Source organism: Metopolophium dirhodum, chromosome 7 (assembly GCF_019925205.1).
Source record: "Metopolophium dirhodum isolate CAU chromosome 7, ASM1992520v1, whole genome shotgun sequence".
In the NCBI taxonomy this organism is placed as follows: Eukaryota; Metazoa; Arthropoda; class Insecta; order Hemiptera; family Aphididae; genus Metopolophium; species Metopolophium dirhodum.
The window spans coordinates 16,293,246-16,309,170 of record NC_083566.1 but is presented as its reverse complement, the minus strand read 5'-3'; the positions used below and the strand labels follow the sequence as shown (position 1 = coordinate 16,309,170).

Here is a 15,925-nt window from a genome sequence, read left to right as displayed (position 1 = left end):
TATAAACGAACATTTTCACCGTAAATCTCAAAATCCCCGTTTGAGCACTTCCCCAGCCTTCTCGTAGCGTGGTGTTATATAGCCTACAGTCTTCCACGACGAATGGACTATCCAACCAAAAAATAATTTTTCAATTCAAACCAGTAGTTCCTGAGATTAGCGCATTCAAACAAACAAACAAACTCTACAGCTTTATATATTAGTATAGATAAGTAATAAGACTCGCTTAGTTTCCAACTCTGAAACTATTAGGTACCTATTATATTTTAATTAGTTTTTTACTGCATATAACAGTTTGCTCGTATTAATGGCGATCAATGTCGATTTGCCTGCTGTATGTCGTTTTAATAACAAACAACCATTTGTAAAAATGTGTCGAGTATTTACATATTTTGTGTTGGTAAATTGTATAGTGTGTATTTACTAAATAGTGTATATTATATAGGACGTAATAAATGTTTTCAGTATTTAAAACGTTTACGTATTAATTATTTTGTTTTATCGCTCTATTATTGTATTTTTTTTCAAAAGATATTATATTTGTACCTTACATAAAGATCGTCGAAATTTTGATTGTAAATGTTTACTTTGATATATTCTTTTTTAAATATATTATAATACATTTTGCTAACAAGTTTTTTTTTAAATTCTGTTTTCTGTTTCATTTCTTGAAGAGAACTTATGTGTTGAAAAATAAAACATTTATTCTTATTGCATACCTACCTACGATTAAACAGCGCGTACATCATACACAATATGTTATCGCACCACTAAAAAAATAGTGAAACAAACCAAAATATCAAAATGTTAAGAAATCGACTTTTAATGTTTCATTTTGTCATAATAAATTGTATTTTTAATTAATTTTTCTTTTTTCAATCTTATATTATTCTTAATATTGTATAGTTTACTTTTTTTTATATGCTTAAAATAATAATTTAAGTACCTTTTCATATTTGTTTTATTGTAAATCTTATATCAGTTTGACTTGTGTCATTATTTCTGCTTGGAAAAATAATATATTTTTATTTATACCACATAAAATGAAATAAAATTTATAATAATAATAATATTTATAAAATTCAAACGCAGCTGATATAATTTGTTATAATATGCATTATTCATGCCATTTTATTATTTACTAATAATATTAATTATTATAAAAACTGTACAAACAACTAAATATACAATACTAAAAAACTAATACCAGCTACTATTAGTTTGTAATAAGAAATATCTTTTACCATATAGCTTGATAATAGAATGGACGGTTTTTGTTCAATGAATTTAATTATTAACTTATTTCAAAAATTTCTGAATTATAATGAAAAATATAAAGCCTCTGAACGAAAAAAATTTCAAGTCATGTAGTAAGATTTAGTAGTGAATTTAATATCAGAATTTCTTCGCCATTAATGAATCATTTGAAATTCCAGAAAAAACAATGCATGAAATGTGGATATGGATACACTCATAATAGGTATATGGTATGTATATGGTGACGCTAATGCAATTTATAACTTAAAGTGAATGCTATTATTGTAGTGAGCAATGATATTAAGTAGTTCAATATTATTTTTAATGTTCCACAAAAAAACATATGATAAACGTGATTGTAATAATATTATACAATGGTTGTCAATATATGCACCAATAATTACCTCAATGGAATGAACACGTGTCATATACTTATAGAACGTGTACTGAAGTTGCTCGCAGTTTTGATTACTATACATAATACAAATGCGGTCAATAACAAACGACTGGACATTTTCTACTGCCGACGAAGACATCGTACATTTATATAGAACATAGAGTGGCAGGCTATTCGTCGTTAGAGGTACACAATATATAATTACGTCAGAAAGTGAAAGTGGCTGTTTTTATTAGCCACCTTTGTTTGTTCACTTGTAGTCGAAGGAGGGTGCATTGACATATTACGTACGATTTGAAAAAGTGGTTGTTTTCGGTGTTTGTATTTCGATCCAAGTACATTTTGACGAGCCAAATAATAGAATTGAATTGTTTTTAATTTTAAAATTCCCAACGGCGATCTTGAAACGATTCCCAAATATTGGAATTGCACCACTTTTAATTGTTGAGGCGAGTTTCCAGTAAAAAATAACAATTTTATTCATCAAACAATGAATTTGAGTCTACTAATTGTGTATTTGATAAAACGAAAACGCATTACGATACAACCACTCACTATCATTTCATATCGCATCGGAAAATTCTGATTCAAAGAATCTAATTGAACATTATCATCTGTGATATATTTCCACGTGTCAATAACCACACAAATCGTCTAAAGACGATGTTTTATAATAAATAAAAAATTGTTGATAGTAAGCTTTAATTCACGTTCTTATTTTTTCGACGTACGTTTTGACATTTGACGCAAATTTTCAATATGAAATTAATTTCAAAAATTGCATGAGTAATATTATTATTTTCGGCAAATAATATTTATAGGTAGTTGTAGCGTTATATTTTCATGTAGGTATTATATTTCTTTCGCGTGATCAATACTCAATATTTGATCAGGTACACAACGTTTTATGACTTATACAATTATTCATTTTGAACACTGAACGCATTTTTCCCCCGACAACAATATTTTATGTAACTGACGGGAAATGATATTACGTTTGGTCGGACATTGCGTTTGAGTAAAAATTGTACCATCCTTTAAGCATCCGTTTATATTTACGAGTTTACGACCATCGCAGTCAAATTCAGAGTAATTCAAATGTCATATTCAAATATTTATACAAAATATTATTATGTACGTTGTTCATGTCGGGTGTAATCGTGAAAATCATTTGATATATTTTTCCAGAAAATATTAATATTTATACAGGCTAGATAGTTATTTACTTAGGTCACGCAAAGTATACGAAGTATTGGCATAGGAATTTTCTCTCATCTCAAACAAATATCGGTTATTTAAAATATTCAATTCATCACAATGATGGGTTCGATTAACCGTAGAACTGGGAATGAAAATAAAAAAAAATATCATGTTATTATGCCCGTTTAAAAAAAAAAAAAAAGATGGGTAAGTCGATGTCGCTCTGCTGTAAAGTAGGTTACAAGTGGGTCACTGTAATGGATGGTATTAAATTTGAATTCAATGATTTAATATCATTGTATAAGAAAAACGATTCTGAGCGAAAACGGTCAGTCAGCCTATGATTTTACTACTAATAGTATATTTGATGATATTATTGTGAATAAAGTAATTTATATATTTACCTATTTACGTGGAACCTTGTTTTAAATTTTCAATTCTTAGCTACAAAAGTAAGATGTTCATTTTATACATTTTTAGGAGCCTTGTATTAAATTTTCAAACTTTTTTACCCAACAAATAAAGTTTTATGGACATTCATAGAAAAAAAGACTAATAAAATTGGAAATAGAAAATTTTCCTAAACAGTTCAAAACAAATCAAAATATTTTGAAAATTTTATCGTGTATAGAAAATGCAAATATAAATAATCAGTGAAATTTGCACGTATACACGTTCATTTGTTTTGAAGTTGCACCAAAAACCAAAACCGTATTTGTCAAAAACCAATTTTGTGTGAAAATTCCCGTTTTTCCTTAACTTTTATGTTGTTTTTCACGGCGCTTTTGAAAACTATTGAGAATTTTAAAATTTGATCTTCCGAATGCACTAACTAGATTCATTTTCTCATCGAACAAGATACTGTTGAGGAAATATGAAGCACTTTTACTGTCCCGAAGTTAGGTTGACAGACACAAAAATAAAAAAATAAATAAGTACAAAAAATACAAAAAAAAAACACACATCATTGTAAAATCAATACATTCATTGCTACGCCCAGAATCTAAAATGTACGTACTAAATGTTAGATGATATAGTTAATATTATTTTCATTTTAATTAGTGGGTTTAAATTTACCTGCATTTCTGATATAGAATGCAATATTAGAAGTTTACACGCGTACACGACTCGCGTTCAAACGAATCGTATCCGTTTAGCAAAACAGGTACACTATAATATACATTGTTGGTTCGTGTTTTCACGACGAGCGCCGTTGCATTGTATAGTTGTTGTTTTATTTTTTTTTTTTTTGATTATCGCACGTTTTCCAGAGAGGTAATAACCATAATATCATTATAGCGTTGTACTACAGTGACCTGGTTGGCGTTCCGTTCGTATTATATTTCGCAAACCCATTATTCGGTTACTTAAACGCCGGCATAATATAATATGTATATGTAATATAACAGTTTATATACGAAATCCCGTGGAATTATAGTGCGCTGCAAAATCCACTGCAGCAGTGGTGGTATCAACTTTTCTGCTCTTAACGTCGTATATTATAGTAAGATGATTAAGTGGAAACCTCTAATTTGCATCAATTAGCCCTCGCACGCAGTCAATTGTATTGTGCGGGGGGAAACGGTCCGTTATCATATTATCATGGGTCATGGGTGCCAGCCACCCCCCCCCCCCACGACTCCTCCACACGTTACCCCATGTACGCGAAAACCTCCCCTAACACCGGCATGCACGGCAATCTGTATAGCCGCCGCTGCAGATGCAGTCGAGAGACGCGTGCCAGAAATCCGAACGGAACACACACTTGGGGGACGTCTGTGCTCACGCGAGTATTTCGATTGTAAAAAACTTAAAGGAGAATCCGAGTCAGACGACCAGAAATAGTCGGGGCGATGACTACACTACGCGTATACGTCACCACGGTGATACACGAGATAGAAACGAGTCATCAGAGCCCTACTTAGGGGCGTTGCAGTTCCCCCGGGCCCCGACACGGTTAGTATAGGTCGTATACGACTTATTTATATCGATCAACATTAAATAATAAAATTACTTATAGACATGAATATATGATGTGGTATGATTAAATAATTAATAATATATTTAATAATCTTAAAATATAAATAACGAGATAGCAAAAAAAAAATCTGAATTTATAATTTAAGTCAAAAACTAGGGCCGGGCCCCAAAATTCCTGAGTATAGGGCTCTGCGATTCATAATGATGGTAACGAAACTGAATGCAACTAGACGACGCCCAAAGCCGACCCCGCAAAATTTCACAAGAACCTCTCCGTCCCGATCGTTTATTCTGTGCCGCGTTGTATCGTGTTACTTTTTCGTTCTCCACACGACACAGACTTACCACATCAGCTGTTACGGAGACCAATAATCGGAAACCAATTTATCGCAATAAACGCGAGCCAAGACTATTGGGTTTTCACCGGGGCATGAATATTATAAATAAAACCAGTTCGTCGTTTCCGATAAGGTTTTCTTTTTTCGTTCAACACCCCCGCCGCCGGCATAAATTATTGACGTAGGCCGCCCGAATGTCCGGACCACGCACTTCGTCCGTTCGAGTCGTTCTCGTACAAATCCCCACCATCATCACCTATATATCACATAAACGCGCGCCGCTACGACGGTCCTGTTATTATTATTATTATTTTTATTATCATTATTATTATTATTATTATCAACGCCGCTGTCGCTGGGTCTTTTATTTTTTTCGTGCTATGTTTTTTTCTTTTTTTTTTTTCATTTCCCTGTGTCGTAAAATCGAGCTGCAGCCGTTTCGCGGTGGGCGGGCAGGGGCTTTCGGACATTATATAGGGCGTTTATGACGACGGAACGATCGTTTTCGTGTTCTCCACCACCGAACGTGTATACTGTGTATACGTATTCCGAGCCATTTGCTTGGCGACCGTATTTTATCGCCTACGTTTTGACACGGGGTGGTGTTACTTATAACCAAAAAATGTCTCGGCCGGATCTTCGGAAAAACGCACTTTAAATATTAAAAACTGTTCCAGGCATGGACCTATAAAGGACATTCTGGAATGATTTCCCAATGGTGCTTTTTAACGAGAAGCCACTTTCGTATTGATCAGTCTGGGCTGCACAACTATGCCCATCAATCCATGAAGCTGCAGCGATTATATTATTAAACAACCTATGCACCGAGCAACGATCATAATATTATCATTATCCGGTATGTTGCCGTTGCATTAGATAAATTACAATACGATAAAAATTAATGACAATCAATTTTGTCGTATCGAAATCATCTAAAATTAAAATATGTAGGTAGGTAAAGATAAAAATGCAAACATATTGTTTTCATTAAACTAATCTGAACCAAGTATATGTTATTGATAATAATTAATAACCAACTAAATGAAATACAATATTGAAATATTGTATTGAGTAATTTATTATATTACCTATATTATAAGAGTGCTTAGACAGTAAAATAATATATACCTACTATATTAACAGATTTTGTTTAGAAGGTAATATTAATTGAAGAAAAAAAAATTTAATATTATTGATCAACGAGTAATAGACTTGCGTACAATTTAAACAATAAATTATAAACATTTGATTTTAAACATCACCTAGTTTCTGGTGGACGGAAAAGATATTGTCAAGAAATTTACACTTTTAGTAATTTAACCCTACAGTACTTTTGAAACTACAAAACTAAGAGATCGATGTGCATTGAATTTTTGTATGTCTCGAATTCTCACAAAAGTTAATAGTTATACTGCCAGGGAATATTTATTGTTGTGTTCTTTACGACTCCACCGAACTTAGCTCGTTTAAGGAAATTCCTGAGTTTACACCATAAAGTGAGGTTGGTGGAGTAAAATTAATCTACATTGGCCTAAAAGTTACTAGTACTTTCGTTCGAAGGAAGGAAAGGCCACATTAAGTTTAAAATAATTGGCAAGGCATAGGAAATTGAAAATTGAAATATAATTGCTAAATTTATCGCTACCTAGATCATTATATTATCCAAGTTTTACTACTTAGGGTGTTATCAATATGTTATTAACCAAAAAAAGTTTTCCCATCACTTAATTGCTGAGCCATGATAATAACACTAAGAGCCAGTAAAAACATAATTTGTGAAGCATCGGGTAGCAAATTGTGTACATTTTTTCACTATGTTTTATAATATCAATATAAATCAATATACCATTATTATAATGTTAGAGTTAAATTTATTTCTTAGAGTGTGATAAAATATGCTAAACAGTACATTTTTATAGTTTCAGTTTTTAAATACGTAGGTATGTAGTATTTTTAACGATAAATAGCTTGGTCATCCCTAAAAGATATATAGGTATGGAATAGCTCATTACATACCAATTATTTTCAAGAAAACTAAAATAAAAGTGAAGATTACAAAGATCTAGGACCGACTATTATTGGTAAATTTCATCAACTGATTTTTGTGATACTTGACTATTATTTTTAAGCGGACGATAGAAGAATATATTGTTGTTAAACCACTGTTTTATCCGACGAACAGCAAAGAATATCCACAAGACACGCTCACTGTTATTTTTTTTTTGTTGTGAAGTAATTTAGTCCGCAAATTACCCAGCCATAAAATAGTGATCACGTTTCATGTTCGTAATGCGACGCATCTGGTATACATATATTTAAGCGTATCTATATATACATACATATAATATAATTTAGAAACAGTACCGAAATTCTGTCAGTTGATCACCACAAGTTATATAAAACATCTGATGTTTACATGAGTAGAATGTAGTATTTGCATTTTAAACGATCGAATGCAATTCATCAAATGTATAAGAAGGAAAATTCGCGAGGGCGAACGACGGCATAAAACAAAAAGAGACGTCAAAGATAAAAATAGGGAAAACGTGCGCACGGCGCAACATCCATTGTAATAATAGTATTACAAGTAAGTATACACTGTACTTTATCGCAAACAAAAACGTAATATGATTTCATATTGCAAATTACAGTTTGACAATATATTATAGTAACAATAATAATATTATATGTGCGTTTGGTCCCGATGCTAAACTTTTAAAAGTTTGTCACAAAGGTAGCATTGTATAGACGTATGTACACTAACGACATGTTATCATTATTTTGTTCGTAATGTGAATAAGCATACTTTCCTGACTCGATTATTTGACAATATACAATATACTTACATATTGCAGGTTGGACAAAATATCGTTCATCGATTTATTTATAATAATTATATAATAATACAGCGGTCAATATTATAAATCTGTGTTTTTTGAATGTACCTACAACAATATCATTGGATTGTTGAATTTCCGTGTAAAAAAAGTATTTAAGTAATGTTTTTTTTTTATTTGACAATGTTTTTTATTGATAAAAATATTATTTGTTGGTCTTAAAGTGATGAATAATTACTATTTTTATACTAACCGTACGGGGTTATCATAATATTAACAAAAACCATCTGAACATTTAATAATGATCGTTTTTTTTTAGCCTGATATTTATAACACTGTATAAGACTATATTATGATATTAATTTTAGATAAATCACTGTATTAAATATCATATTAATATAATATTATATATTTATTTAGTTTTTCATTAATGAATTTAAATAAATTAGTTTATTTTGTGGCCATAGGCGTTTCTGGTTTGTTTTATTGCACACGACCAAAATGCTGTTCGAAAATGTTTAACATGACCGCCGTGGTTATAGCAAAAAAAAAAAAAAAACAAAACAAAACCATAATATACACGACGGTTGAGCGCATGACTGAAGTGGTATACGTATTACTTATTATTTATTATTATCAGAATTTTATTCCATGCACATCCGTCTTTCGTCTCGAATACGTTATGAGATGGACCATACTACTACAACGATAATAGCCTCAAAAGCCGCATCATCGGATTTATGATAAGTAAATGTTGCATGGCACCACAGCTATAATATTACTGTACTTTCGTCCATCGACCCCGAAAAGCTACATAATATTCATCATAACAAGACCGATTCGATATTATTATTATTCATTGCCGACTGCTCGTGAACAAACCGAGTCCGTCTGTACGTACACTGCAATTGTGTAATGAATATAATTATTCTAAATCATGTTTTACGGTTCGTGTTCTATGTATTATTATTATTATTCCATGAATAAAACTCTGGTAAAATTTAATGCCTAAATCACGCAAGAACAATATGGTCGTTCGACGTGCAGACGATAAAATCGAACAGCCGTGCGTTTGGGGAAAAATTTCGAGTGTTCAAACATTATATACATATATACACACACGTAACACACCTAGTGCTCAGGGGGAGGGTGGTGGGTGGAGGTGAAAAACGGGCGTGTTGTGAAAAAAAAAACACCACCATAACTCCCCTGTGTTATCGTCGAAACGCCGGAACGCGTGCGTTATTAATACGACCGAGTTCACTGCGTATCGGCGTTAAAAATCTAAACTATAATGTGATCTACCCGAAATAATTACACCGCGTACACGTCGGGGCTTAATTAGTGGAAGTACGGTTTTCCGGGACACGGGATAATAATAATAATAATAATAATAATAATAATCATAATAATCATAATACCGTGCGGAACGGCGCGACGGGATTGATAGTGGTTGTAAACGGGTGAACCGTCAAACGATTTTATAAGTCTTCCACCGAACTACTATCATGGACGGGTGACCGGAATACAATCGTATATAATTATTATTAATGAATCATGACAAAACCTACAACAGGTTACCGGGTTAGAGACGCCCCACCGGAAGAAAAAAATACTGCCAATCGTAGGCGCGTTTGTAATAATACAGGTATAATATATAGGATCTCGCAAAGTGTAATGGTGTGCAATTTCAGTTGACTGCCGTGCCAATCGTGACGATCGATATCCGAGTGTTTCGTCACTACATTCGTGTAACTGCAGTTCCACAAATCCGTGTAGGTAATTGCCGTCTCGAAAACGCGAAATCCGTCACGTAAAACGGCGCACGGTAGGCGGTAATGGCGGACTAACGGGATGACTCGGTAGTCGGTAAATAATCAAAGTATGTATAGCTTAAGTAATTATAATATTACAATCGCGTATCCTTAATATTATGTATATGCCATAATATAAATCAATAGATCGAGAACTTACGTGATTATAAGTTATAAGGCATATTATATTATTATTTTTAGGTATGTGCATTCGTATGTTGAAACTTACTTCAAACGAACACAAATAACTAAGAGTGCCATATAACAATGCCATCGGAATTATACACCATTCGATTTAGAACTTTTGATGTGCTAGTTACAGTTATCCTATCAGACGAATTGCACGATGAGAAACAAAACATTGAATGCTCTATATATAGGCTCGACAATTAGTCGTAACTCGTAGACGTATGGTGCGGTGATGCTATATGGTCTTAGTTTTATTATAATCTTTCACACAAGTGTGAAGAGTACTTTGTTTGACATGTGAACATTCTAATACCCGATTTATTATTATATACGTAAGTCAATCGATCGACACAATCAAGGCGCCTAATATCGTACAGTAAGACGATATCAGTATCTATTAAAATTAAGTCTGTAGACCTGTCAATGTCTTTGGTCCGACCACGAGTTAACGGAACATCGTGATAATATTATAGTAAATCAAGTGTGTAGGTAGTACCGGTAAGAGTAGTAGTAATAGTAATGACAAACGTCTAAGCAGTTTCGGAAAATATAGAACCAATTAATGAAAAACTGTGACTGTCTAGACAAACCAAACAACCATTTAAAATCAGATACCTACGTTATAGCAAGATACGGGTAATTTTAGGTTTAAGTATTCCTGTTTCGTTAAGTCAGTGGCACAGAATTCAGTAAACAGCAGGCGAATAAGAACAAAACCAATTCGAATATTGTAATAATTTCTAAATAACTCCCCAGATACGCATATGATATTGAAAGAAATGAGGAATTGGTTCAAACTTTGAAAAGCATTTTACATTTTCAGTATACTAATTTCGTTCAAAAAACCTTCGGATGTGGCTGACCCTCAAAGTCTGTGAATCCGTCGGCGCAACCAATGCCCGACGATCTACTCGACTAAAAAAAAAGTCCGGGGCTTGGAATTCTGCACACCAAATCCGTTAAGGTTTAAATGGGTTTGCGCAAGCCTCGGCTATGCCCAATGGCTGCCAAATACCATCTCGACGAAGACGACCACCGATTTTGGGATTGATTTTTTGGGGGGAGGGGCAATGCACTTACCTTGGGCTGGGGCGTAGATGTTCAAGTACAGGCAGTCCTCACTCTGGTTTTGCAGGTAGGGCAACAGCCGGCGCAAGTACTGCATGCGGCCGCGGGCCATCGTCTTCAGAGCGGCCGTCTCATCGGACACGTTGGGCAGCCGCTGCGGGCACACCGGCCCGAACCGGTCGGCCACCTTGACGCCCGACCACAGTGAACCGGTTACCGGCGGCATGAACCGAAGCGAGCCGACCGGTGGCGAGGCGTATGGCACGCCACGGAATACCTCGACCGCGTCCAGCCGCCGGTTGTCGGGCGTCACGATCACGCCGCTCACGTCGCCGTACTTGGTGCGCACCACCCGGCTGGACGTGAGCGCGGCGCTGACACCACCGAACACGAACGCCACTAGCAGCCACCACGGCGGCACCATGATCGCCGTCACCACCGCTGCCCGGGTGGCCGACGGCGACGGTGGCGGCGACAACGCTAACAGTAACGGTCGCCCCTCACGACGCACATCGCGTCCACAGTCCTGCAGGCGCCGCCGCCGCCGCCTCCGCTACAACTGCCGTCCAATAGTACGACCCGCGACGTCAATCCTCCTGTACAAACATGGATACAAAAAGAAAAATGATAATTTCAGTTGAAAAAACAGGTTTTTGATGTCACGTCGAGAAAACCGGACGCGATAATAGTTGTATTGATATCAGTCTGCATTTTTATAAGTATAATATTATTATCTTTTACACCTAGAAGCATGATTACATAATATTTCTGTGAGGGGGTTAAAGAATAATAGCAAATTATAAAATGGGAATATTATGGATAGGAAATTCCTGAACCCTGATGACCACGATGGCAATACGCTACGCACCGCGAATAAACGAAGAGAACACGAAACAAATATCAATATTGCGTCTCGTACAATCATTGCATGCAATAGTATACAGGGCCGACGGTGACGAATCAAAATAATAATTGTGACGTGACCCGTCTTTGATTTCGAGCTTCACAGCATCGTGTTTGCTGAATTATAATATGCGATATTATGCGCAAAGCCCGTGGGAGACTAATTGTCTGTATTGATACTCCGCACACAATGCGATTTATATTATTCCTTTTCGCCGTTTGGTTCATCGGTTTATTATTTCTATTGCATATTATCTAAATTGTGTGACTATTATCATAGTCGTTCGTTTCAATTTTGGATTTATTGTACACAAAAAACTATTTATTTATCATATTTTAGAGAAAAAAAAATACTTATGATGAACATTGATCAGTACCTATTAATTATACTAAAGTATCGCTCATCAACACACGCAGTTTGGACATTACCGATATATTATTAGGTATACAATGACAGGCGTACGGTGCACCTACAATTAACGCGTGGAATTCGGAATAACACAAACAAAATAATATAACTATTAGAACTTTGATACTCGTGTTTTTATACTTTTTTTGAGATTTTAATATAATTTTTGCTATTGAACGGGGCAACAATAATTTTTTTAGGAATTCTGTTCAACACAGTGTAGGTAGTTTTTTGTTTCCACCTACTTAGTGGTTTGTTAAAAAATCGTGAAGAGATATTTCTCTTTCAAACAACTCCACTCATAAAAACTTTAAACAATGTATATAGCTTTATATATTATGTTTGTTGAATTGTTAGACAAAGATAAATCATAATAAAAAAATGTATCTGAAATATAATATGAACTTTTTTCAAATTGTATTTAATACCAGTTTCAGTGGAGTAAGATTTAAATGTCATGCGACTTAACAGTTTTACACCATAGTCAATAAATAATCCAAAATAATGAATAGTTTGGGAGTGAAAAAAGTAGAAGACTTATATTGATTTAATGGTCCATAATTAAAAAAAAAAAACAAACATTAAGTAAAAATAATATTTCTAGGTACATTATACAACTTAGTTTTTATACCAACTCACTCGGATGATTAGGTAATAACCGCAGGCACGGGTCCAAAGGCTTTGACTACCCCCCCCCCCCCCCCCCACCACTTTGAACGTGTTTTATATTATATTTATTTAATTTATTTCTTTATTTATGTTCATAACATATTATATGAACTATATGCAGAATGTACTAAAAATATAAATCTATATTTTCTGAAAAAATTTGTATACATTTCAGATTTCTGGACGTTCACATGTCAATAACAATATTATTTAGCGACAAACAGTTTTTCTTTATTTAATATATAAGTGCATACTGATGAATAACGTCTCAAAGAAAATTAATTTGTGGGATTTTCTTAACTTATTAAAAATTTATTTATTACGAATCGGTGAAAAGTCTTATAACTTTAAAGCAAATGTAATCAAGGAACTCGTGTAGTATGAATGTTTATTTAAGGTACTTTTGGTGTAGGCTTATTTGATAAGCCATTTTATTGTTTGTATACCAAATGGTACGTCATACAAAGGTTTTAATTAGAAATGTAGCTAGAGAAAGATCTTTTTTTTTTTAAATCATAGGTTAGGTAATTGGTTAATATTTGTTTTAGAACCTCGACCCTAATACAGCTGCAGTTCATTTAACCAAACTACAGTTCTCTTGGAAGTTTTGCACACACACACACACACAATTATTTAATTTGGCATCTAGTTTCAAACGCATTCGGGAGTAATGAAAAAGTTAAACTTTCGTAACATATTATTATATTATAGGTAGGTACGTATGTTTCGGTGACATAGTTGTTTCAGTACAGCCGTACGGCGCCGCAACAATTTAGTAATGGGACGACGACTAGTGGTTTAACTCTGCTCACAATATTATAGGTAGATGCATTATAAAAATATCGTACAAACGTATTTCATATTTTTACTATGATTAAGACCATACACAGTACCCGAGTTGAGCGCAAAAAACACTCGATCGACCTAATTACATTATTAAATAAGTGACGTTTCGTGTACGAAAACTCTTGAGTTATCTGCATATACAATATCGTCGATGATAACAAAGCCCTATAGGTATAATAAAAATCAACCGGAACGTGCAGCGTTATAGTAATATAATATTATTGAGACGAAGACGAATCGCGTTCGGCGACATACTTTTGATCGTAGTTCGCGACTGAATAACCCTCGCGGACCTCAGATTCGTGAAAATCAAAAATCTCCGAAGCGTATCATATATTATATATATATACAACGTACTAACCACGTCTGATCGATCGTTTCGCGCAGTGAATAGATGGTCGTCAAATTTTTCGCTCGGGTGAAGGGTGGTAGGTCCCAGGTATAGGTATATTTCCACTTCAAGTGTACGCCTCCGCAAGCCAATACTCGGCCCGGCAACACCCATGATATTCCAGATTTTGAGAAACGCATTTAATATAATTTACCACTGATTCTGTTACACGGCGAAATAAATACAATTATTTTCATTACTGTATATCGGAGCTGATATGCAGCTGACGGGTGCTCACGATTGCCATTTACGTCGGATCTACGACTTCAGTGTCGTAAGCATTCGTCATAAGCAAAGTGCTCACTATAATATGATATAATATAATATTATTAACTGCCTACACATTAACTGGTAAGGTATGATTCAATTAAAACAAGTGCCTTGAACATGTGTTGCGATCACGTCATTCGAAATGGCAACAATATTATAGAACACAATTACTAAATTATGAAATAATATAAATTATAATATATATGATATATATAAATATTGTCACTGACATATCGCCATTTATTTTGCTTGTGATAAATAACTTACCCTGAACTGTGGACTTAAGTAAACGTGGATTATTGATTAACTCATAACAATCGTTCATTGTATTATATTAAGGCCTTAACGGTATGAGTTTTTTTATTATTATTATTTTTCCATTTAATGTATTCGGTTATTTCATGAAATCTAATTTAAAACTCTCTAAAATGTAATCTTTTATGGAGTTTAATTTTACAAAATATTATACTCGTAATATTTTACTGGACTATTACTATTTATTTTTTCGTAATTTTGTAAAAGATCACGAATAAATGGTAGATACTGTTTCGTTGCAAGTTTATGACGTATATTAACATTGCGTAGGTACCTATACTTACAGAATCTCAGGGTACGGCCATCAATGTATTTAAACAAACAAGATTCGACAATAAATTATAACGTTATCATAGACTTCTATGAAGAAAAAAAGACAAATGGTATTTTTATTCATAATACATAATAGAACAATTACAATGTTGAATATAATTTATTAAAGAATGTATTAATAATGACACCAAATATATTTTTTATAATTTATAGCGTTCGATACTGTTAGGTATATTAGTAGGTACTATGTTTAAATTATGATTTAAACAAAATACCTACTCATAAATATCGTTGTATTTATAAACTAGCTACATTTCAAATGAATAAAATATTGTTTTAAGCATAATTTATCTAACAATAGCTTAGAAGACGGTTTGTCAGTCTATATTAGTATATTACTAGGTATATTTTATGATATTATTACTATTAATGTAATTTATTAAGCTATTAGAAATGCTGTGATTTTAATTAATTTTTTCCGAAAAGATTGCATACGAAAATATCATTGTGTGTATAAAATATAATAATATGTATGTACGAACTTCAAAGTTTAAAGTTTTCACGAATAATAGTTTTAAATTTCAACAATATAATTAAAATTGTTATTCTATGTTTAAATATCTAATTTCCTCTCAATTTGAATTGAAAATCTCTTTAAACAAAACTGTGTTTAATGTTTATATATTTTTAGATTTTGAAGTAAAACGTGTTTCTTGAGGTGTGGGTGAAAAAAAATCTTAACGATAAATTAAACGACACGTTTGTTTAT

General features: G+C 33.4%; 1 protein-coding gene across 1 annotated transcript in view; it reads right to left on the bottom strand.

Moving 5' to 3' along the window:
- The window catches only part of LOC132949704 (neuroligin-4, X-linked-like), a 339,951-nt gene that overhangs the window by 294,394 nt on the left and 29,632 nt on the right, over positions 1 to 15,925 (bottom strand). The window contains exon 2 of the mRNA XM_061020715.1: positions 11,093 to 11,676. Coding sequence (XP_060876698.1) covers positions 11,093 to 11,504 — 412 coding nt within the window. The 5' untranslated portion in view covers positions 11,505 to 11,676. The remainder of the gene's footprint in view (positions 1 to 11,092; positions 11,677 to 15,925) is intronic.